This window comes from Carassius carassius, chromosome 21 (assembly GCF_963082965.1).
Source record: "Carassius carassius chromosome 21, fCarCar2.1, whole genome shotgun sequence".
Classification (NCBI taxonomy): domain Eukaryota; kingdom Metazoa; phylum Chordata; class Actinopteri; order Cypriniformes; family Cyprinidae; genus Carassius; species Carassius carassius.
Window position 1 is genome coordinate 177252 of NC_081775.1, and position 25036 is coordinate 202287.

At 44.2% G+C, this 25036-nt stretch overlaps 2 protein-coding genes across 2 annotated transcripts in view; one reads left to right on the forward strand and one right to left on the reverse strand.

Annotated features, from left to right (window-relative positions):
* LOC132097324 (uncharacterized) overlaps window positions 1-25036 on the forward strand; it is a 115568-nt gene that overhangs the window by 70924 nt on the left and 19608 nt on the right. The window contains exon 5 of the mRNA XM_059502950.1: window positions 3701-3799. Coding sequence (XP_059358933.1) covers window positions 3701-3799 — 99 coding nt within the window. The remainder of the gene's footprint in view (window positions 1-3700; window positions 3800-25036) is intronic.
* LOC132097322 (uncharacterized) lies at window positions 3976-15351 on the reverse strand. The gene is made up of 3 exons (XM_059502946.1): window positions 14778-15351; window positions 13707-14609; window positions 3976-3983 (listed from the first exon to the last, which is right to left on the reverse strand). Exons 1-3 carry the CDS (start codon window positions 15070-15072, stop codon window positions 3976-3978), a joined length of 1206 nt encoding a protein of 401 aa, XP_059358929.1. The 5' UTR covers window positions 15073-15351.

Here is a 25036-nt window from a genome sequence, read left to right on the forward strand (position 1 = left end):
GCAGGGTAGACGCAGGCAGATGTCCCGGGTGGACAGCCAGACCTTCTGACCGGGTTGGTAGTTAGGAGCCCCGGATCGGCGAAGGTCGGCTGTCATCCTGCGTCTGAGCAGTGCCTGCTGAAGTTGGTGATGTGCCGCGTCCCAGACCCTCTCGCTCTCCCGGAACCAGTAGTCGATGGCGGGGACATCCGAGGGTTCACCTGACCAGGGGAATAGAGGTGGTTGGTAGCCGAGTACGCACTGGAAGAGTGAGTCCGGTGGTGGGTTGGCGGAGGGAATTCTGTGCTTACTCGGCCCACCCCAGGAATTGGTTCCAGGAGCTCTGGTGGCCGTGACAGAAGGTACGGAGGAAGCGTCCGATCTCCTGGACCTTCCTCTCCGTCTGCCTGTTTGATTGAGGATGATACCCGGAGGACAGGATGATGGCCACACCTAGGAGGGAATGGAAGGCTTTCCACACCCGGGAGATGAACTGGGGGCCTCGGTCCGATACGATATCTTCTGGGATGCCGAAGTACCTGAAGACATGGTTGAACAGTAATTCAGCCGTTTCCATGGCTGTAGGTAGGCCCTTTAGAGGAAGAAGACGACAGGATTTAGAAAATCTATCCACTGTAACCAAAATACAAGTATTGTTATCTGAAGGCGGGAGGTCAGTAATGAAGTCCACCCATAGGTGTGACCACGGGCGATTAGGAACTGGCAGAGGATGTAGCTTGCCAGATGGTAGATGGCGAGGACTTTTGGACATGGTGCAGCTGGTACATCCACTCACGTACCTCCTGACATCCGAGGCCATGTTGGGCCACCAGAAGCATTCCCTTAGCAGCGAGAGGGTTTCATTGACCCCCTGGTGACCAGTGCCAAGTGACATATGAGTGGAGTGGATGAGTGGGGTGCGCCGTGTACTGGGGATGTATAGGTGTCCCGGTGGGCAACCCGACGGGGTGTTGGTAGGAGGCTCAGCTGGAGGAAGAGTGTCAGAAGACCAAGTAATCGGAGAGACAATGATATTTTCTGGGAGGATGGTTTCTGGAGTTTCAGATTTCTCTTCGAGTGCGTAGCATCTGGATAGGGCATCGGCCTTTACATTTTTCACCCCTGGGCGGTACGAGATGGTCAATTGAAAGCGGGTGAAGAATAACGCCCAGCGGGCCTGTCTGGGATTGAGTCTCTTGGCTACTCGAAGGTATTCTAGGTTCTTATGGTCAGTGAGGACTTAAAATGGGTGTTTGGCTCCCTCTAGCCAATGCCTCCATTCCTCCAGAGCTAGTTTGATGTCTAGCAATTCCCGATTTGCGATGTCGTAGTTTACCTCCGCCAGGTTGAGTTTCCGGGAGAAGAAGGTGCATGGATGAAGGCGGCTGGGATTCCTCTGCTGCTGGGATAGGACCGCTCCCACTCCAGTGGTTGAGGCGTCCACTTCCACCACGAAGGGCCGATCGGGATCAGGATGGACCAGTAGTGGGGCGGTCGTAAAGGCCTGTTTAAGGATTTGGAAGGCTTCTGTGGCGGTTGGAGTCCAAGAGAGAGACTTAAGTTTCTGGCGGAGGAGATTGGTAAGAGGACTGGTGATGGTACTGAAGTTGTGTATAAACCGTCTATAGAAATTGGCGAAGCCAAGGAACCGCTGCAATTCTTTGATGGTGGTTGGAGTGGGCCAATCCTTGACTGCGCTCACCTTCCCCTCGTCCATCCGGATGCCACTGCGATTGATGGTATAGCCAAGGAACTGCACTGAGGGCTGATGGAAGGAACATTTTTTGGCTTTGAGGTAGAGCTGGTAGTCCCTCAGGTGTTGCAGGACCTCCGCAACGTGGCGTTGATGTTCTGCCAGGCTCCGGGAATAGATGATGATATCATCGATATATACCAAGACGGACTTGTGGAGGAAATCCCGGAGCACATCGTGGATAAAATCCTGGAATACGGACGGGGCGTTAACAAGCCCATACAGCATGACGCAATATTCGTAGTGACCAGTAGGGGTAATGAAGGCGGTCGTCCACTCGTCCCCCTCACGTATCCGGATGAGTTTGTATGCGCTGTGGAGGTCCAACTTGGTGAACACAGTGGCACCACGGAGATGTTCCAGGGCAGGTGGGACGAGGGGAAGTGGGTACCGGAATTTTACAATGATGTTATTGAGTGCTCGGTAATCAATACATGGCCTCAAGCCTTCATCCTTCTTCTCTACGAAGAAAAAGCTCGAAGCAGCAGAGGAGGTAGATGGATGAATATACCCTTGGGCCAGCGCCTCCTTGATGTATTCCTCCATGGCCTTCTCCTCAGGAATGGATAGGGGATATATCCTTCCCTTAGCACACTGCTATAGCATGCCCCGGGGGCTGCACAGTAGAGGCACAGATTCTGGGCCAGCCGTCTCTGACGCTCTGCCATAGTGAGGCAGTAGGAATCGAGGATCATAGGCTCGCTGGCTGGTTCTGGGGGGCTGACGTTTTCTGGTCGGCAGAGTGGTGTGGAGGAATGCGACTGGCCCTGGTGCTCTTCTAAGCACGACTGCATACGAGTGGCGAAGCGGATGGATAGCTGGATCAATCGCTCAAGTCCGATGGTATCGATGCAACCGCACTCGGGGTTCCAATCCTTGACGGTAGGTCGTGAGTAAATCCTGTTTGTTCCATCCACTGGAGGCCGCCAGAGTCCTAAACTGAAGGGCATATTCATTGACAGACATTTTTCCTTGTTTTAGATTATACAGCTTCTCACCAATGGAAGAGTCCCAAGCTGGTCTGCCGAAAACTTCACGGAAATGGTCGATGAAGCTAGAATAAGACTTGATAACTGGGTTATTTTGAGTCCAGAGAGAATCTGCCCACAGTAGTGCTTTACCTTGCAGCTGGGAAATAATAAAGGCTACCTTTGAACGGCCAGTGGGGTACAAGTGCGGTTGCATCTCCAGGACCAGCGAACATTGAAGGAGGAATCCGCTGCATTCCTCCGCCGAACCAGAGTAGGGCGCCGGCCTGGCCATGGGACTGGCGTGAACGGTAGGTGAGGAAGTGATGACAGGGTCGGCAGAAGTGCTCGCTGGTGTTGCCATGAGTGTTCGTCGGAGTGCATCAACCAGATCTTGAAAGGGGTCCGTGAGGCTCATGCTTGTGCCTGGGGGTGTTGGTCCGGTCATCTGTTGCGGATCACTCGGGAAGCTGAGGAGTAACAGAATGAAGATGTTTATTATACACAGACACAAGCAAAGGAGCAGGTAGTGATGAGTGACAATGAAGATGGATCCGTGAAGGTAGGGTTAAGACTTCTTGGAGGGACGGTGAGCCACACACACACACACACACTTGGGGAACTGGGAGAGAATCGCTGGAGAGAGTAGAAGAGGAGTTAGTCCTTATAGTAATCATACAGGAATGATCTTGTCGCGAACGTGACCGGACAATGTTTGAGTGCATGTGTGTGGCTTTTATGGTGCTGCGGTGATAGGCTGGTGATGAGGATCAGGTGGATTTGATTTAAAACTCCGGTGAGGGTGTGCGTTGTGATTGTGTTGATGTGGAACCTGGCGTGTTTGTGACAGTATGTAGTAATTACAGTAATTATGATATGATGTGAACACACCTGTAAAACATTTTTTTGACTGTTGTTTAAGACTGTTGCATATAATTAATACTAAAACTAAAGTTTTAAATTGAAAGATTGATGATGTCTTTTTTGGTGACCTCCACAGGTGTCACAGAAACCCAGCAACAGAGATGCTCTCTCGTCTGTGACATGTACTGGGGCACGAAACAGAGCTATACAGAAGAAACAAGAGCAGATAGAGGAGGTAAATTTTTGTATACAGTATAATAAGTCAGACTGATATTGGATTTTACTAATAGTTAGTGCTGGGCATATCTGTTTGAATCATTTTACACCAAACTGTTTTGTGAATGAGGGTCAGTATAAAGCAGGTTTGGCACAACAGTTTCCTCTGAAGGATGAAGCAGTGCCAACTATTCGTTATCCATCTACACCACAAGAAGTATCACGCATAAGTTTTCCAAATTGCCTTTCTGAAAGAGCTTCTTGGCACTTGTTCTTGAAACTTGAGCTCTTGAAGCTACGCCTTCTTCCCCAGTAGCAACAGCTCATTTGCATTTAAAGGGAAACAGGAAAACGGCATGTTTTGGCTCATAGCTATAACTTCATAGCTATAACTGGTCTCATACTCTATCGCATACATTGTCAGTGTTGTGCGCTTGCTTAGACCTTTGTTGTGATAAACAGTAAAGTGCGTTCAAGCGCCAGCCAAGAGAGTGTAAAGAAATACCCTCTGTGAGAAGCAGTTAAATCAGCGGGAGTTAAAAGCAGATCTTAAGTGTATTTATTTCTTGTCTCATTAGTATTTAGCGCAGTTGTCGTTGCTAGGAAACACTTGTTTGTTTACTGTGTTGAGACGTGCTGCGTTTGGTCTCGTACTCTATCGCATACGTTGTCAGTGTTGTGCGTTTGCTTAGACCTTTGTTGTGATAAACAGTAAAGTGCGTTCAAGCGCCAGCCAAGAGAGTGTAAAGAAATACCCTCTGTGAGAAGCAGTAAAATCAGCGGGAGTTAAAAGCAGATCGTAAGTGTGTTTATTTCTTGTCTCATTAGTATTTAGCGCAGTTGTCGTTGCTAGGAAACACTTGTTTGTTTACTGTGTTGAGACGTTCTGCGTTTGGTCTCGTACTCTATCGCATACGTTGTCAGTGTTGTGCGCTTGCTTAGACCTTTGTTGTGATAAACAGTAAAGTGCGTTCAGCTGAATTCAATTTCCGTTTTTTTTGAGTTTAAAAAAGATTAGTATACCAAATAACCAAATATATAACCAAATCTTTCTATGTGTTTCCAGATCCCTACTATCACTACCAATCGCAAACCACCCATCACACAATGTAGGCAGCGCAATCTTAACAATCTGCACACTTTGCCTATATCTGCTAATACACTACTTTGTTTTTCTATTGGTCTCTGGAATTGCCAGTCTGCTGTAAACAAAGCCGATTTAATTTCTTCTATTATTAGTCATTCAAAGCTTAATATCATGGCCCTAACAGAGACCTGGATCAAACCAGAGGACACTGCTACACCTGCAGCACTCTCCAATAATTTCTCATTTTCCCACTCCCCCCGTTTGACTGGAAGAGGTGGAGGTACTGGTCTGCTAATCTCTAATGATTAAATTGATAATTTAATCCATTACCATCTTTGGGTATCAACAGCTCCTTTGAATCTCATTCAGTTACTGTTACCTACCCTTTTAAAATACATTTTGTAGTTGTTTATCGACCCCCAGGACCACTGGGTAACTTTTTGGATGAATAAGATGTTTTGCTCTCAACCTTTTTCTGAGGATGTTACTCCCCTAGTTATGCTTGGAGATTTTAACATCCATCTAGATAAACCTCTGTTTACTGATTTCCACACTCTGCTTGTCTCTTTTGATCTCAACCGAGTGTCAACTACTGCTACTCAGAAATCAGGCAACCAACTGGACCTTATTTATACGCGACACTGCTCTACTGATCATGTTCTGGTTACTCCACTGCACACGTCGGATCACTTCCTCCTCACTCTTAACCTCAACATGGTCCCTGACACATCACTTACCCCTCCACATGTCATCTTTCGACGTAACCTACGCACACTTTAACCCTCCCAGCTATCTGCAATGGTTTCATCTTCACTTCCTTCCCCTAAACTGTTTGCATCCTTGGATGCTAACAGTGCTACTGATACTTTCTGCTCCACTCTTACATCTTGTTTAAACACTGTTTGCCCCTTATCTTCCAGGCCAGCCTGTAACACCCCTTCTGCCCCTTGGTTATCTGATGTTCTACGCGAACACCGTTCTAAGCTTAGAGCTGCTGAAAGGGTGTGGCGCAAGTCCAAAAATACTACTGACCTTAATGTGTATCAGTGACTCCTATCTTCATTCTCTGCTAATGTCTCCACTGCTAAAATGACATACTACCATAACAAAATTAACAATTCTTCTAACTCTTGCATGCTCTTTAAAACATTTTCCTCACTTCTTTGTCCTCCTCCTCCCCCTCCTGCTTCATCTCTAATAGCTGACGACTTTGCAACGTTTTTCATTAATAAAATTAAACACATTTGTAACGATATCAACCTTCATATTCATCCGGAAGAAGGAGGCGGGAACCGGCGGACAATCAAAAACATTTTAATAACAAAATAAACACAAAACAGCGCACCAGCCCCTCACGGACGACTGGTGCGCATAAAATAAAAACCAAAACACAACTAAAAGCCCAGGCCTGGTCCTCTCTCGTCCTTCACTGTCGTCGCTCCAGTTTTATATCCTTCCATCTCCTCCATGGGCCTCGAGACCGGTGGGACGAACAGGTGTAGTTCATCTCCAATCACTCCCCCGGCCTCGCTCCCATGTCCCTCGGCCCCGCCCCACTCGTCACATACCCCCATCGCCCCTCGCAGGCCGGGGGGTACTCCCGAGACTGCGCTCTACTCCCCCCCCCCCTCCCTCCGGGGGGGGCCGCTCACGGGGACCTGCGGGAACCTGGGGGTAGGACAGACGAGGCGAGAGAAAAGGAGATGGAAGGAGGAGCGACAGAGACGAGAGAGGGGAGAGAGAAAAAAAAAAAAAAAAAAAAAAAATTCCGGTTCCCAGACGCACCGCTGCTCGGCCCTCCACCAGCTGGGTGATCTCCTCCGCGGTGCCTGGCGGTGGCACTGGACGGCCCTCGGCGGACGGCACGACACTCCTCCGCCGCCCGGTGGACGGCGACGGCTCCTCCGGTTTTGGGCAGCCGGCAGGAGTCCCCCGTCCCCTGCTCCTCCCCGTTCCGGCGGATGGCAGCAGGCTCCGGCCACCTGGCGAACGGCGCCGACTCCTCCGCTCCCTCACGGACGGCAGCCGTCTCTCCACATCGTGGGCGGCCGGTAGCGAGCTCGCCCGTCCCCGGCAACTCGCTCCAGTCCACCGCCTCGAGCGTCCATGGCGGCACACTCCTCGCCAGCTCGATGGCACCGCGGATTCACCACAGCGGCGAGGGATCTTCAGCAGCGCGTCCCTTCTTCTCCCGGGCTTCGGCACCACTGTAACGATATCAACCTTCATATTCATCCGGAAGAAGGAGGCGGGAACCGGCGGACAATCAAAAACATTTTAATAACAAAATAAACACAAAACAGCGCACCAGCCCCTCACGGACGACTGGTGCGCATAAAATAAAACCCAAAACACAACTAAAAGCCCAGGCCTGGTCCTCTCTCGTCCTTCACTGTCGTCGCTCCAGTTTTATATCCTTCCATCTCCTCCATGGGCCTCGAGACCGGTGGGACGAACAGGTGTAGTTCATCTCCAATCACTCCCCCGGCCTCGCTCCCATGTCCCTCGGCCCCGCCCCACTCGTCACAACATTAGTGCACAATTTTCCACACCACAATCAGTCAAGCTCATATCACCAGCAAACTTACACTCATTTACATCCTTCTCTTCACTCTCTGAGGCAGAAGTCTCAAAATTCATCCTTTCTAATCACCCTACTACTTGTCCGCTTGATCCTATTCCATCTCATCTCCTTCAAGCCATTTCTCCTGCAGTTGTACCTGCACTCACTCACATCATCAACACATCCCTCCACACTGGTGTTTTCCCCTCATCATTTAGACAGGCACGTATAACTCCACTACTTAAGAAACCCAACCTCAACCCATCTCTTTTAGAAAACTACAGACCAGTTTCCCTTCTTCCTTTCATTGCAAAAACACTTGAACGAGCTGTTTTCAACCAAGTCTCTACATTTCTCACATACAACAACCTCCTTGATAACAACCAATCTGGCTTCAGAAGTGGACATTCAACTGAGACGGCCTTGCTCTCAGTCATTGAAGCTCTAAGACTGGCAAGAGCAGAATCCAAATCTTCAGTACTTATCCTGCTTGATCTATCCGCTGCTTTTGACACGGTTAACCACCAGATCCTCCTATCAACCATACTGGCAAAAGGCATCTCAGGAACCACACTTCAATGGTTTGAGTCTTAACTATCAGATAGGTCCTTCAAAGTATCTTGGAGAGGTGAGGTGTCCAAGTCACAACATCTAAATATTGGGGTGCCTCAGGGCTCAGTTCTTGGACCACTTCTCTTTTCTGTCTACATGGCATCATTAGGTTCTGTCATTCAGAAACATGGCTTTTCATACCACTGCTATGCTGATGTAACAACAATGGGTTGTACATATTAATTAACTCAAATGATATAGGGAATTTGGGTAATTAATCAGGAATATGATTAATTAATATATCATATTACAGTTGCATTAAAATTATTGAAGATGAAGAATAGGTCAATTGTATATATTAATAACTCATCACAAGGCACTGTAATTTACTCATTAATATTTCAATATTCTATTCTTCATATCAATTATTGTGATATCTTTTACTAGAAATTAATGTAAATCAAACGTGGTTCGTCCAGCAAACGGCCATAAGATTTGTTTTATTAATTCTCAGTAACGCTATCACTTCCTATAATTCCAGGACGAATAGTTTCCGGCCCATGAAACCCTTCTCCCGTCCTTATAAAATTTATATTACTTAAAAGTAACAGATGAGCTTTGTAGCTAAGATCAGCATTTCATTGACTTCGTAACATGAGCAACTTGGACAGACAATCTGGAGTATATGGAATTTAATAATTGAACTAATAATACATCAACTACGATTTATACAGAGTAAAATACACGTACGACGATATATACAGTAAACTTTGTACAAGACATAACGCAATCCAAATGAGGGAGAGGGAGAGGGAGAGGGAGAGAATGAAAGAAAAGGCATGATAAATGAGAGAAAAGGCGTGATCACAATCACGCCCTCAGTTATGTAAACCAACAGACATTAACATTTGAGAGACAACCAGAACTCAAATTATAGACAACTTAAGCAGCATTTAATTTTTCATAGAGAATGATACTTGCAAGTGTCTCTGTGTGTGTGCTGGAGCCACGTATGCGCGTAGCGTGCATCAATCTGGGCTTTGTCCTCTCTGTGTCTGGGCTGCTGCGGAATCGCGCGATATTTGAAAGTTCAAAGAAAGCAATGTTTCAGAGTTCGTCTTCCTCGTGTGGAGAGGCGAATAGGTGAATAAACTTAGTAAAGAAAATAAACAAAACAACGAAAATGAAAGCTTCCGAAGGAGTCATGAGAATGGCTGTCCTCTCAGCCCATGTGCTGAGGGGGAGGGCGGTAGGAGGGACGGACGAGCAGCGCGAGGATCAGAAGAGAGCGGACCAGCGAAAAAGAGAAGAGCGCGGAACTTCCTGGGTCAGTCCTTATAGCTTGAAATGGTTCATGCCTCTGTTCGCGTGAACAACCAATGAACGTCCGCGATCTGAAGCGGGAAAAAGTTCCTTTGTCTCTGTGGAAACACCCACCCTAATAAATTAGGGTTTATCAGATTTCAACAGTGATATCCTAGCACGTTCATAATTCCAGATTAATACATTTTTCATTAATTTGCTTTAGATAAATGAGTTCGTCAAAGCATGACAATTACGCAGACACCAAAAGTGACATCTATAAATGGTCAAAGCATGAAATTACATTCAAATGCAGAATTACACACATATAAAATTTGATTAACACATGATAAAATTGCAGATACTCCAATTTTATATGGGGAGACATCTTAGCACAAAAAGCGATATATTTTATACACATAAAAGGGTGCTTTTCTCTTTCCTTATAGAAATTCCAGCGAGAGCTGGCTTCCCTGTTTCTACCAGATGCAGTCGTAAAGTTTACGACTCTGAAGGAGTTGGGTTACAGCTCATGATTCTATTTGAGAAAGTTAAAATGAGGAGAAACCTTTCCTATTTACAAGTCATACTTATAATCCTCACATCACAGGATTAACCATTTTTATGCAATACACAAACCTATTCAAAATACACATTATTAAGGATTTACATGATGAGTGTAAGATAAAACATTTGTAGGTGTGTGTGTGTGAGTTGAAAGGAGAGTTAATTTCTCCTTTGAGGCTGCTCACGTGACTTTGGAATGTCTCATCCTGTGTCGTAAATAATTTAAATCCAGCCAGGCTGGCGCCAGGCCATTTAGTTTAAAGCGGTTTCATTTATATGCTTGGATTCAAAATCTACAAACTTTGGGGTTAACATTGTTTTAGATTCAACGAACCGTGATTCATTAGTTCAGAACCCATGAATCGATGACCTGCATATCCGTTACATCTCCCCTTTTCGTCGGATGAAGTCCCTGTGTGGACATCATCGGGCAGCAATCATCATGATGGATAGATGACAGGAGAATCATGATGGTCGTGTAGCAGGTGGATCATGATGGCAGGTGGTTCCTGGAGCTGAGGATTCAGCTTAATGAGGTTCGGTGGGGTCTTTGACTTGGCACCCCCTTTCCGGGGCTTCCATCGGAGACCTCCAGCCACGGCTGTTGTGAGTTTGGCTGTAAAGGTTTGCGTCTCCTTGAGTCTCCTGTATAGGATGAAGGTCACGCCAAGGGTCAGGGCGGGACCAATGACAGTGGAGATGCGCCGTGCAGTGTCGGCAGCAGTCCGGGCTCGGACCGCAGATGATGGGTTCAGAACGGGCTGTCGAGACAGTGCTTGGAGGGCTGTGTCGACGGGAGTAATGTCAATGTGTTGGGTGGCACCTTTCAGTACTTGAATCCACATGCTCTGGTTAAGCAGGTTGACATGGGTGGCAGTGTCATGCTGGTCGTAGGTCAGTGTAGCTGTGCGCATAGGAGTGTTGACGAGCCATCTGTCACCTACAATCTCTGCTTGCGTTTCTGTGGCGTGTGTACGAGGCTTGGCTTCAGCAGGGCAGCGTGTGTCGCTGACCAGGGGTTGCAACCCGCAGATTCCTTCAGCGTTGTGTCTGAGGAAGGGTTTGCTAAGGCAGAGATAATGAATGTCTTTGGTCAAAGTATACATGTGCAGGTTTGGGGCCAGGTACAGCTGTGTGTCGCTGTCGTGGTAGGCCACCACATCTGGAATGTGTGTCTTGGTGTGGGTGTTGCTTTTCCACAACCTGACACTGACAATGTCTTTAGGTCTGTAGACTTGGCTTGACTCGCTGATGGGTTGGTTCAGGAGCACATTCACTTCTCTCTGTTTGGGGTTGACGTGCAGTAGGATGGTGCTATCCAGAGAGTTGGCCAGGTTTATTTGCGGCAGGTCAGCTGGCGTGGTGATGGCGTAAGCCAGTACAGTTAGCACAAGGCTTAAGGGTATCATATATGGTGGGGTTTTACCCGTTGTTAGGCTGTCATTGGAGGAGGTCTGTTGTTAGCGCTGTAAGCAGCTGAGTCTGGGTAAAGTCATTCTGGAAGACAATAAACAGCGGTTTCGTGGAGTTTACGGTCTGGTTCGCTGCATTGACACTGGACAAACCAATGTTAAACGTTCTGGCGGCAGCAGCGGCTCTGAGCAAAGCTCCCGGGAACTGTTTGGAGTGGTGGTGGTGTCCACCTAACTCCATTTGTGCAACAGTCACTTTCTCATGTTGGCTGAACATGTGTTTGACATCGGCCTCAGTGTGAGTGAGGGAGTCCTCTCTCCATCGGACACCTGTCCAGCTGTATTGGGTTACGGTTCTGGGGTAGTGTGCTCTGTCGTCGGTGATCAGGAGTCTCAGTGGTTCTCTCGGTGGCAGCTGTCCTCTCTTTGGCTGACAGCACAGCACGGCAAACCACAGCAGCATCCTGGTACAGATAACAGGGAGAGAGAGAGAGAGAAAGGGAGGAAGAAACAAACGAGGGCTGTCTTTGGTTGGACAGGGCAGTCTCTTTGCTTCGTGGGCGGCGACTGGGTTTAGCTCGCCTTGGCTCATGTTTTGCCACATTTTGCTGCTGGCATGACGCTTGCTTCAGTGTTTTGTCAGTGGCTCTGGTGCTGCGTGGTGCAGCAGATGATGCATCATGGAAATATATTGGCTTTATCCCCCTTTTGCTCCATAGCATGACAAGCCCTGGCATTGTGATGTCAGACGGTGCACAAACCACAATGTTTTTCTGTGCACGCAGCATGTCCTTTGTATCATGCAGTGGTCTGGGGCTTTGTTTGTCAGTGATTATAGACTGGTTGCTAGGGTGGATGGAGGGGTCTGAGAGGTGGTAAAGCAAAGTCATTATGGAGGTTTCAGAAGCCCGCATGTCCGCTATGTTGGTCTTTGTAGACAACGGAGCCAGCGTAAGCATTTCTGAGGTAGGCAGTTTAGCTAGCAAAGTTCTTATGCTGTGTGTAATCAGTTCAACCCTGGATGTGGGTGGTTGGGTTGGGAGTGACCACAGCCTGTTGTTTAGTGTGCCAGTTTTGGCAAGAGTGTCAGTTTGATCTTTTAAGTCCTTGTCTAGACTTGGTAGCTTCGAGTGTCCTTTTACCTTCTTCCAGTACCCAGTCATATTGTGTGTTTTTGTGATGTTATCACACTGCTGGAACAGGTGTTGGTGTTTGACTGGCTTGTTGTTTGCAGTTTTGAAACCATTCTGTTTACAGCATGGAAGATGGCACACGAAACTGAGTCTAGCATAGTTAGAGTCTGTACAGGCTTTGTTCAAACAGATGTTGAATTCAGCTGGTGAGTTGGCATAGTCGAACAGACAACTGTTGAAGGTGAACTGTCGGTTGCCAAGTGTGAATGCCAGTTTGTGTTGGTTTTCCGGGTGCACCGGAATGGTCCAGAATCCAGAGGCCACATCCAGTGTAGGGAGGATTGTGGCTCCTCTGATTCGGGGCATTTCTTGTTCCAGCTGGGTCTTGTGCCATCGTGACAGCGGCACCTGTTGATTCAGTTTCCTGTAGTCAATGGTGGGTCGCCCCTCGCAGTTAGTTTTGAGGGCGGGCCAGATGAGGTTTGAGCAGGTGCTGTTGCATGGATAGATGACACCTTTTTCCAGCATAGATTCGATGATCTCCTGCACTGGTTTGTGTGAGGCGATGAGAATCTTGTACTGTTTGACAGAAGTGGGAGGAGCATCATGGTGCGTAGGTATGCGCACCATGAGTAGGTTGGTAAGACCACAGTCTAAAAAGTCTTTGGCACAGGATTCTTTGAGCTTATAAAGAACTTGTCTGAGTCTTTGGCAATGTGTATCGCTCTGAAGTGCATGAGCATCTCGTAGAATTTGCTGCACTTGAGATTGAAAACCTGTGTTAGGCTCCTCCGTCGGTGTGTCATCAGTCAGTTTGGTATTGAGAGTTGTAGCAGCTTCATCAGTCTCACTGACGTTCTGGTGGGAGACTGTGTATACTGCGAGGTGTTGGTCATCTGTCAGATCCATTCTGCATACCTGGTCTTTGCTCACCGACATGACAGAAGTGATGGTGACCAATTTGAAGGGTGCAGTGAACAACGTGTTGTTTGTACTCCCTTCGGGTATCAGTGCAGGTGGAATGGGCTCAATGACAGGTAGTACAAGTTCAAAGTCATTAAAGTCATGGCTCACTAGCCATCCCAGCCCGTAGGCCTTGGCAATGTTAATGTCAGTTGCCGTGCAGTTGTTGCACAGGATGTAGGCTATACAAGATGACACTTCAGTGAGGGGTGTGGCTTCAAGTGTGAGTCCGAGTTCCACACATTCAGGTGAGGGATGGAAGAAACCCAGCATGTGGTTTAAGGTTTGACCACATTGCAGGTTGAGCTGAACAGCGACCCCTTTGGTGTAAGCTGGTATCACCGTACGCTGTTCGTTGACTAAGGTGCAGTGGCTTGAATTTGAACTTGGGCCACGGTTGGGTGCTGGGGTTCCCGTGACCTCTGTGACCTGACAGTCTGGCTCTAGCAACCTGTGTGGCTGGAGGGAAAGAGGTTCTCGCACTTGAGCAAAGTCTTTTAGCTGTTTGAAGTTCAGAAAACGGTCAAAGTGGTCTAGCAGGTCTTTGTCGATGAGAAATGCATGAGTGTTCATTGGTGAGACATACATGGGATGTCCTAGACTCATCAGACCGATTGTCAGGTAAATGGAAACAACCTGTTCAAACTGGATGTCATTCTGGCTGTATGACTGTACATTCAGTTCACAAGTTTGAAGTGTAAGAGTTTGATCTTGTCTCTTAGCTTCAAATTGGAGTCTTTTGAAAAGGTGAGATGAGATCACCGTAAGGTTTAATCCTGTGTCGATCAGGTCTTCCATGTTCACTCCTTTTCGGCTCACCCCCTTTTCGACAAGGCTGCCCAGGAATGTTGGCATCAGGGCAGGTGTGACGATCGATGGGTGGTTAGGACCGGTCTTGTGTAGCTCGCTGCGAAGGCAGGTAGTCAAAACAGCATTTTCTGGTACCTTGTGTTTGTGGTACCTGGTGTGAGGACCTGTGCTGTCTCGTTCAGGGTGTGCAGTTGTCAGCTGTGGAGCTTGGGTGATGCTGTCACCTTGTGATGTGACAGTTAGCTCTGTGGTCTGTGAATGACGAGCAGTGTTCTGGGTGCTTGGCTCATACAGATGGCAGTCAGACAGGGTGTTGGTTTCAGTTCTTATGCTTAGACATAAGATGTCTGGTTCATCCTCCTTGTCTTCCTTGCGAGTTGTCATGTAAAGAAGCTCTTTCAGCACCCTCAGGATCTCTGCTGTCTCAGACGTGGCTGCACTGTGTTTTTCTGATGTTGGCTCAGGATTGAGCTTACCAGTGTCATGTCGAGAGTGGTTCCACTGCCGGCTGTCGGGGCTTTGTGTTCTGGACGGTGGGGATCGGCTCTTTTTGGGTCGCCGGTCCCAGAGTCGCTCGCTCTGGTGCGTTGGATGAGCTCCACCACGATTGTGTTGCCCTCTGCTGGCTTGGAACGGTATTGACTCTCTGTAAAAATGTCTGTGACTGTGGTGTTGTAGGGCGCCCTCTAGGGTTAACTCCAAGCAGTGCTCAGAGACAGAGACTTTGGGGTTTTTCACAGTCTTTTCACAAATAGTCTTTTGCTTGGTGCAAGCTTTGTGGGCTAAGTTCCTTAACTCTTGTGTAGTTCTGTTACGTGGACACGCTGGGACTCTGAGATGAAAACTCCAACTGGCATGTAGGTTTCGGAGGAACAGAGTTTTTAAGTTGACATCCTGTTCCATACCTGGTTCGTTGCATGCTCTGAAGTAGGCTTTTCGTAGCTGACAACAGAAAGTCTGTGGGTTTTCAAGTCGGCCCTGTTTGAGGTCCACAGCAATAAGGAGCCCATGGTCTTAGTCTGGATCAGAGAATTCAAGAATCAAAGTCTGTAGCAGTTGCTGGTAGTACGCTTTGACAGTCTCTGGTTGACGATCCAGAAAACAATGCACATCATGCCTGGACGTGATTTTTAACAGGTACAATGTGTTCACATCTGTCACGTTGATGACAGTTTGCAAGTGAAAGTCTTGTAAAGAAGCATGAACGTCATGTCCTCCTGCAGGATCTAGATTGCATGTAGGGATGTTTCTGGCTAGCTTGTCAAGTTCTCTGTGAGCCGTGCAGGGTTTAGTGGCATGCGTTCTCTGGAAGGGTTCTCTTCCCTCCGTTGTTGACAGGTGTTCATGTAAGCTGGCTGGTGATTTCTTGAGCCGTGAGCTTACACCCCCTTTTTCAGCTCGGGTTCTTGGCTGAAAGGGTTGGAGTGACGGGCCGGGAGAAACTTTGTGGTGTGCGTTTCTCCGATCCAGCCACTCTAATCTGTCAGAGTGTTTCAGTTCTGTGTGAACAGTGTCAAGTTCATCTTGGAGCTCGTCTCTCTGCAGAGTAAGCTCGTTGATTTTAGCTCGGGCCGCTAGCAAGTGTGTTTTGCAGGCCCAGGTTTTATAGTCTCTTTCTTTTAGTTCAGTCTCTGCTCTTTTTAGGAGAGCGTCACCTTGCTGGAGTTTTTGGTTGAGTTCTTTTCTGGATTCTCTCTCCAGCTGTTCTCTTTGATCTGTGTCTAGGTAAAGATCTTGCAGGGCATTGTGAAGGCTTTCCACTTCTTTCTGTAGCTCTGGATCTGTGTCGTCCTCTTTCTCACGCTGGTTCTGGGTCTCGAGGAGGAGCTGATCAAGACGACTCTGGTTTCGGGCCTGGTCCGTCCAGGCCTCCTCCGCTTGAAGCTTAAGCGTTGCTGCTTGCTGTTCAAGGTCGATGCTGCTCTGTTCACTGAGCCATGCCTGGGCGACGAGAATGTGAACTAGGCTTCCGAAGATCCTGGCGAGTTCTTTGTAGTAGTCGCTTTGAGTTGGATCGCGTGCCATCAGTTCATCTAGCTCGGTGTCTAGTTGCTCTGGGTGCTGCAGGTTACTGGCATCCTTGGGCAGGAAGGGGGTCGTCACTGCTTTCGACCATGTCGAGAGGTGGCCCCCGTGGACTGCTGGACAGGATGGCTGGAACATCCTGACTCACTGTCGGCGAGAGAAGCACAGCACACACACACAAAAAGACCAATGCAAGTTCGTTTTAAAGTTAACAAGCTATATTCATACGGCTGTGCCGTTTATGAGAATTTTGGGGCTAACTGGTGCAAACAGTCAGACAGTTCAGTAGCCAATTTACTTGGGTCAACGAAGGACCTGAAATGGAGATTTGACAGGCAGTAGCCTAGCGGGTCACGTGATGACACCGGCTGCTGGTTGTCACTCTATTTAGCTTCTCTGGTGGCTCTCACAGGTTACTGTCTCTATGTGAAATGAAAGAAACAAATCACAACAGAACAGAGGATAGAAAAAGATCAAAGTGAAACACAACACTTGAAATTAGGTAGAACAATAGTAACACAATGTGTTAGTGAGAATAAGGAGGCCTAAGCCTTCTGCTAGATTTTAAGATAGGGCCAACAGGTGAGTGGGGCTATCTGAGTAGAAAACCTAGAAAGATGGTGTGGCTTGAAGAAGCAATGGGTCAAACACTTAAAATATATCCAGGGGAATATCTAATATTCTGTGGCTTATAATAAGTGGATGGTTTTATCACATTTGGTTCACCTTGGTGCATTGAAGTCATTCAGGTGGAAACCAGTGGCTTGGTCAACCTCTCCAGTGCTTCCCAAACACTCAACCGCAGTGTCCCCGGCCCTCTGTTACTCTGGCGCTGCACCCTCTCAGACAGCTTGTGACTTTTAACACAACCGGGCAACACCAAGATGTCAACCGTCAGACAGCACTACAAAATTGGGCTGTTCCCTAGAACCCTCTCTTAAAAGAGAGTGGCCCCGATTTAGGCCCCGGTTTAGGTACTGGTCCCAGTGATTGCGTCGTGTGTCAGCTGGAATGATTGACTACTGTTGGAGTGCTAAATTGCTGATGTCTCCGCTGCGTGCCGCAACAGACAGAGATAAGAGGAACCGAGTTTCACTCACAGCCAGTGTCGGTAACACTGGTCGGACAGCCTTGCTCACTGGAGACCTGAGATGACTGTCCAATCACCAAGGGAGTTCTACAATCAAATACACAAAGGATGAACAAAGGAAACTTAAAGTTAATTAAGGTTTGGTTTGTTTAACATCAATTGAGTAAATATATATGTAGAAATGAGAGGTAACAGCTTTACCTAATAATGATAAAACAAAAAGGGCTTTACCTAATAATGATAAAACAAAAAGGAATTATGATAATGATGGTAATTATCAAAATAACCTAAGCTTAAGGAGAGAAGAAAACGACAGGAATGAAACACGAGAGAAGTAGTAGCTGGTTTTTACCACAAGGGGCGTACTGCCTCTCTGTGCTTAACCTGGTGAGCAGAAAACTTAATTCAAATTAAAAATTCAAAACTGGTTTAAATCAAAATTTTAAATAAGCATGTGAGACGAATTAAAAGGAAAGTCTGAATAATATCCTATAATAACCAATGATAACGGTAATGTATCATTAATAATTATGAAATTAATCAGAAAGGGTCAAAATAGACATGCAATTCAAAACAGAATTGAAAGAGAGCAAAGAGCTGTTAGTCGATTTAACAGGAGACTGCCACTAGATGGCTTACCTTCTAAGTGGGTCAATCTTTTTCCACTATTACACAATTACATTTCAATTCAAATCATGTTTGAACCAAACTCAAAGTAAATGTAAACAGTCTGAAATTGTCTAACCTGGAATAATATTCGCATGAGCAAGGCTGTAAATGCAAATAATTATTGAGAATTTTGACCTCTAATTCAATAAATCACAAAGGGGAAATAGAGATTAGCAATTAGAGCGCATTATCTGAAACGGCCACGGGATGGCGGACTTACACTCATGCAAGCTGGAATCAGAAGGCAGGGCGTAATTTTGAACTTCTAAACAAAAGACCCCCTCTGGTGTTTAGTAAGCGGAATTACAGCTGACTTCAATGTGATCTAACTCTCTAATGCTGATTTTCTGCATCAGAATCCCAACTAACAAACAGACAGACAAAGGTTTTACCTCTGCGGTGCTATATTAAACAGAGCGTGAAGGAAGGATCCGTTCACTGCCAACCACACAACTGTTAACAACAGGAATTTTCCATCTGTTGAACTCCCATAAACATTTATCAAAATAGCACTTATGATTTAAATGTTTTAGGTTTAGAAATCGGGTAGCTAAGCCAATTTTAGACCAGGAGTTTCTATCGTTTATTTTTGAATATCACTGTGGTTCACCACGAATTCAATAACGATATTTAATAAGCAAGGCCTTTTTAACTGAATCAGAGGAATGTCGCTCATGTTCAGATTTACATGTTGCAACTAATAAAAGATTTCTTCATCTTTTAATTATTCATATTAAAATGTTCTCACTGTAAAAAGATCTTGGTCTTTCTTAACAGGAGACTTAACATTTTACCTTCATTAAAATAACAGTGACTATACTGTTAAGTTTCTATAAATACCTAACGTGCTGACTGATCAGCTTTTGCCTCAGTCAGTTAGGAGTGAGTTCGCGTCTTGCGACTTATCTCACAAGTACAAATTTCATAGCGCACGTGCAGAAATCATTAATAACCATATACACAGATTGAACTGGATTGCTCACAAAACGAAGTTTGAAATGCCCGCATTCTCCACCAAATAATGTAACAACACTGGGTTGTACATATTAATTAACTCAAATGATATAGGGAATTTGGGTAATTAATCAGGAATATGATTAATTAATATATCATATTATAGTTGCATTAAAATTATTGAAGATGAAGAATAGGTCAATTGTATATATTAATAACTCATCACAAGGCACTGTAATTTACTCATTAATATTTCAATATTCTATTCTTCATATCAATTATTGTGATATCTTTTACTAGAAATTAATGTAAATCAAACGTGGTTCGTCCAGCAAACGGCCGTAAGATTTGTTTTATTAATTCTCAGTAACGCTATCACTTCCTATAATTCCAGGACGAATAGTTTCTAGCCATGAAACCCTTCTCCCGTCTTTATAAAATTTATATTACTTAAAAGTAACAGATGAGCTTTGTAGCTAAGATCAGCATTTCATTGACTTCGTAACATGAGCAACTTGGACAGACAATCTGGAGTATATGGAATTTAATAATTGAACTAATAATACATCAACTACGATTTATACAGAGTAAAATACACGTACGACGATATATACAGTAAACTTTGTACAAGACATAACGCAATCCAAATGAGGGAGAGGGAGAGGAAGAGAATGAAAGAAAAGGCATGATAAATGAGAGAAAAGGCGTGATCACAATCACGCCCTCAGTTATGTAAACCAACAGACATTAACATTTGAGAGACAACCAGAACTCAAATTATAGACAACTTAAGCAGCATTTAATTTTTCATAGAGAATGATACTTGCAAGTGTCTCTGTGTGTGTGCTGGAGCCACGTATGCGCATAGCGTGCATCAATCTGGGCTTTGTCATCTCTGTGTCCGGGCTGCTGCGGAATCGCGCGATATTTGAAAGTTCAAAGAAAGCAATGTTTCAGAGTTCGTCTTCCTCGTGTGGAGAGGCGAATAGGTGAATAAACTTAGTAAAGAAAATAAACAAAACAACGAAAACGAAAGCTTCCGAAGGAGTCATGAGAATGGCTGTCCTCTCAGCCCATGTGCTGAGGGGGAGGGCGGTAGGAGGGACGGACGAGCAGCGCGAGGATCAGAAGAGAGCGGACCAGCGAAAAAGAGAAGAGCGCGGAACTTCCTGGGTCAGTCCTTATAGCTTGAAATGGTTCACGCCTCTGTTCGCGTGAACAACCAATGAGCGTCCGCGATCTGAAGCGGGAAAAAGTTCCTTTGTCTCTGTGGAAACACCCACCCTAATAAATTAGGGTTTATCAGATTTCAACAGTGATATCCTAGCACGTTCATAATTCCAGATTAATACATTTTTCATTAATTTGCTTTAGATAAATGAGTTCGTCAAAGCATGACAATTACGCAGACACCAAAAGTGACATCTATAAATGGTCAAAGCATGAAATTACATTCAAATGCAGAATTACACACATAAAAATTTGATTAACACATGATAAAATTGCAGATACTCCAATTTGATATGGGGAGACATCTAAGCACAAAAAGCGATATATTTTATACACATAAAAGGGTGCTTTTCTCTTTCCTTATAGAAATTCCAGAGAGAGCTGGCTTCCCTGTTTCTACCAGATGCAGTCGTAAAGTTTACGACTCTGAAGGAGTTGGGTTACAGCTCATGATTCTATTTGAGAAAGTTAAAATGAGGAGAAACCTTTCCTATTTACAAGTCATACTTATAATCCTCACATCACAGGATTAACCATTTTTATGCAATACACAAACCTATTCAAAATACACATTATTAAGGATTTACATGATGAGTGTAAGATAAAACATTTGTGGGTGTGTGTGTGTGAGTTGAAAGGAGAGTTAATTTCTCCTTTGAGGCTGCTCACGTGACTTTGGAATGTCTCATCCTGTGTCGTAAATAATTTAAATCCAGCCAGGCTGGCGCCAGGCCATTTAGTTTAAAGCGGTTTCATTTATATGCTTGGATTCAAAATCTACAAACTTTGGGGTTTACATTGTTTTAGATTCAACGAACCGTGATTCATTAGTTCAGAACCCATGAATCGATGACCTGCATATCCTTTACACTGACGACACTCAACTCTACCTCTCATTCCATCCTGATGATCCGACAGTAGCTATTCGCTTCTCAGCTTGTCTAACAGACATTTCTTCCTGGATGATGGACCATCACCTTCAACTCAACCTTGCCAAGACAGAACTGCTTGTGATTCCAGCAAACCCATCGTTCCATCACAATTTCACCATCAAGTTAGGCACATCAACCATAACTCCTTCAAAAACAGCTAGATGCCTTGGAGTTATGATTGATGATCAGCTGACTTTCTCAGACCACATTACTAAAACTGTCCGATCCTGCAGATTTGCTTTATTCAACATCAAGAAGATCAAGCCCTTTCTTTGGGAACATGCTGCACAACTCCTTGTTCAAGCTCTTGTTCTGTCCAGGCTGGACTATTGCAATGCTCTCTTGGCAGGTCTTCCAGCCAATTCTATCAAACCTTTACAATTAATTCAGAACGAGGCAGCAAGATTAATTTTTTAATGAGCCAAAAAGAATACACGTCACACCTCTGTTTATCAATTTGCACTGGCTTCCAATAGCTGCTCGCATAAAATTCAAGGCATTAATGTTTTCCTACAAAACTACCTCTGGCTCTGCACCCATTTACCTAAATTCATTACTTCAGACTTATGTGCCTCTAGAAGCTTGTGTTCTGCAAGTGAACATCGCTTGATTGTTCATCCCAAAGAAGCACAAGGTCACTTTTACGGACTTTTAAATTAAATGTTCCCTCCTGGTGGAATGACCTGCACAACTCAATCCGGACAGCTGAGTCCTTAGCCATCTTCAAGAATCGGCTTAAAACACATCTCTTCCATCTTTATTTGACCCTCTAACTTTAACACTCACTATTCTAATTCTATTCTTAAAAATATATATAACTACCTTTCTAATATTTTTGTATTCTATTTTCTTTTCATTTATTATGCAATTGTATATGTGTGTGTGTGTGTAAAAGATCTCTAACACTAGCTTGCTCTATTCTTTTTTATTCTGTTTTCTTTTTATTTATTATATTATTTAAAATCCCATGTTACGTGTACTGTGTTAACCTAACTGAGACTTGTTATAGCACTTATATATCATTGCTCTTTTTGTTGTTTTTGATTGCTTCCACTGTCCTCATCTGTAAGTCGCTTTGGATAAAAGCGTCTGCTAAATGAATAAATGTAATACATGTAAATGTAATGTAAATGTAACTTCACACAAACACTCTTTGGACACCACAGACTTATTTAAAATCTTGTAAAAAGGAGCATAATTGGTCACCTTTAAATCATGTATTGCCATTATCAACAGAACTATTCTAATCTATTCACTGCAGCACATATTTAGTTTAACTAAATAAAACCCATATCTTCGTAACCTAAAAAACTATTCAAATAAATGCCAGGACTGATTCCATGCACAGAGACAGAACAACTAATCTCCAAAAAAAGGAAAGCCTTCCTTGCCTGGCTATATGATGTAACCTGGAAGGCAAGTGGAAGCCAAGGAGAATGTTCACAGAAGGGCAGGGAGATAAAGAGTTGGACTAGCAAACCCAAAGGTCACATGTTTGAGCTTAAATACTGGCAGGAATTGTAGAAGGGGTTTTGTACAGAGCTCTCTTCTACCTTCAATAGCCTCCAAATGAGGTGTGTTTGAGCAAGGTTCCAAATCCCCAACTGCTCCCCGGGAGCCGCAGCACAAATGGCTGCCCACTTCTCTGGGTGTGTGTGTGCTGTGATTGGATTGGCTAAATGTAGTGCACAAATTCCGAATATGGGTATAATGCGAAGGCATGTATACATTTTTAACTGGGTCTGCAGGTTTTTTTTTCTTTTTTTGTTGAAATTGAACTAAAATTGATGCATTTCTGTAGGGCACCAATCTTATTCCAGATCATTCTTAATTTTTTTAAGATTGCTTTATTCAATTGAATTAGAATGTTTCATATAATTACAATTAAAAGGGAAATTAGAGCGCAGGTTCTCTAGCTACCTGGTGAGCGAGGGCAGAGGTGTGAATGAGAAATGGAAACCCTGAAGTGGATCTGTAGCTGCAAAAAAATTGATTTGCATTTGATTTCTAATAGCTTGTAACATGAAATGCATTTTCCTCTACTCCGATCAAATACACTACTCTGTCTGCTGGAGAGGGAAAGAGAAGCAGTGACTCTGGCCATGCAGCCCCCCACCGGTACGTGCATCAGGTTGTAAATTCTAGCTTTTGTAGAAAGTCATCTGCATATAACATGTATACATAAGTCTTTTATATTTTACACAGCATACAGACAGTACAGAAGAACTCATAAGAGTAGTTCTATTTTGAATATAGTCTGTACGTAAGTTAGAGTCTTTGGTGTGATACACAAGGTGTCTAAGTTAAACCTAGTTCTATTATACAGTGTGTTTTTATTGCAATCATAGTCATTACATCTTTTTTTTTAAAAACTGCACAGCAGAGCTCATGATGCGATGAATCAGATACATGCGGAATGATAATTTAACCCCCCAGTGCACACACAGAGACACACCATCTCTATGGTTACCACAGATGAGGCAGTAGGTGGTAATAGCTAGCAGCTCAGACACACATAGTTACCAATAGTAACTACAAGGCAGACTGCAGTAATGATTTCAGGCCTTTTGATCACAGATGACTGCTTCTCCACACACAAATAACAAAAATGGTAATATAGATTAGGGAACACTATTCACTATTAACTAGTTGCTTATCATATTACTAGTGTACTGACTGTTTTAGTATTTATAAAGCACATATTAATACTTTATTATTAATGCATGACCATATTCTAGATCCCTTTACCCTGCCCCATACCTAAACATATCTTCTACAACAACTCCCTTACTTAATACCAATAAGCAGTGCATTAGAAGTTTATTGAGGTTTTATTTAGGAAAAACACTTAAATTATTAATAATGAATGTGTGTGTAACCCAGGTCAGTAACAAGATCACTAGTAATTAATAAATATTAAATTTTTTTTAATATCTTTAGTATTTATATGAAAATGCAGATTGAAGTCAATTTACATTATATTCTAAATCTAGAAAAAGGAAATCGGTAAAGTTTAGTAGTGAGGGTAAAGGTTAGTCCCGCCCCCCTGCAAAAAGTTAGCACACAAGGAGTCAGAATGAGAGTGAACTTGAACGAGAGAAGATGCAGTTGCGAAAGAGCAATGTAATGAGAATCATTTGAGTAATCAAATATAGATGGTTAACAAGTTTGAAGTATAAATCGTTGATATATATCTTTTAGAAGCTCACTGTTTGAAAAGAGAAGTTTGAACTGAAGTTAGAATGGGATGTGATGAGATGGACGCAAGAGATTTAAATTACATCTTTTCCGGGGAGAAACTATTTTATTTTTGTTTTCTGATTTAAACCTCTCCTTGGCTGGGTGTTTTTTTTTCCTTGCTGAAGACTTGTGTTCCTGAATCTGTCCTTGCCGAATATTCATATTCCAGTATGGACTGGCGTGCCATTCCACCAACTCGTACCTGAAACAGAGAAAAGAGAGTGAAATCTGCCGAACTGGTAAAAATCTAAAATTATTATTATTATTATTATTTTTGCTTTGAGTTTTTCTTTTTCCAAGTTTTTTTTTCTGCCTGGATCTTCAGTGGATCAAAAAAAAAAAATTCTCCTGGATTTAATTTTTCTACCTTTGATGAACATTGCTTTATATTTTTGAATTTGAAATAGAGTCACTGATCTTACACTGAAACTCAACTGGACATTAGGACATTAAGTTTGAATGGAAAAACTGAAGCCTATTGTGAAACTGATTTAAAGCTTTTAAAATCTGAATGTTTTTGAGGAACTAAATTAAAAACTGAGACACTGATTTAAAAATTTAGAGTGTGGAAATTATTGTTAATTAATGTATTCTGAACCTGAATCTTGATTTGGGTTTTTGAATTTTCATTTTCTTATTCCTTTTGTTATTTTTAGTTTTTATTATTCAATTTATTGATTGTTATTTTGTGTTTTGGTTCTGTGATTTCATTGCCAATTTAAAAGAG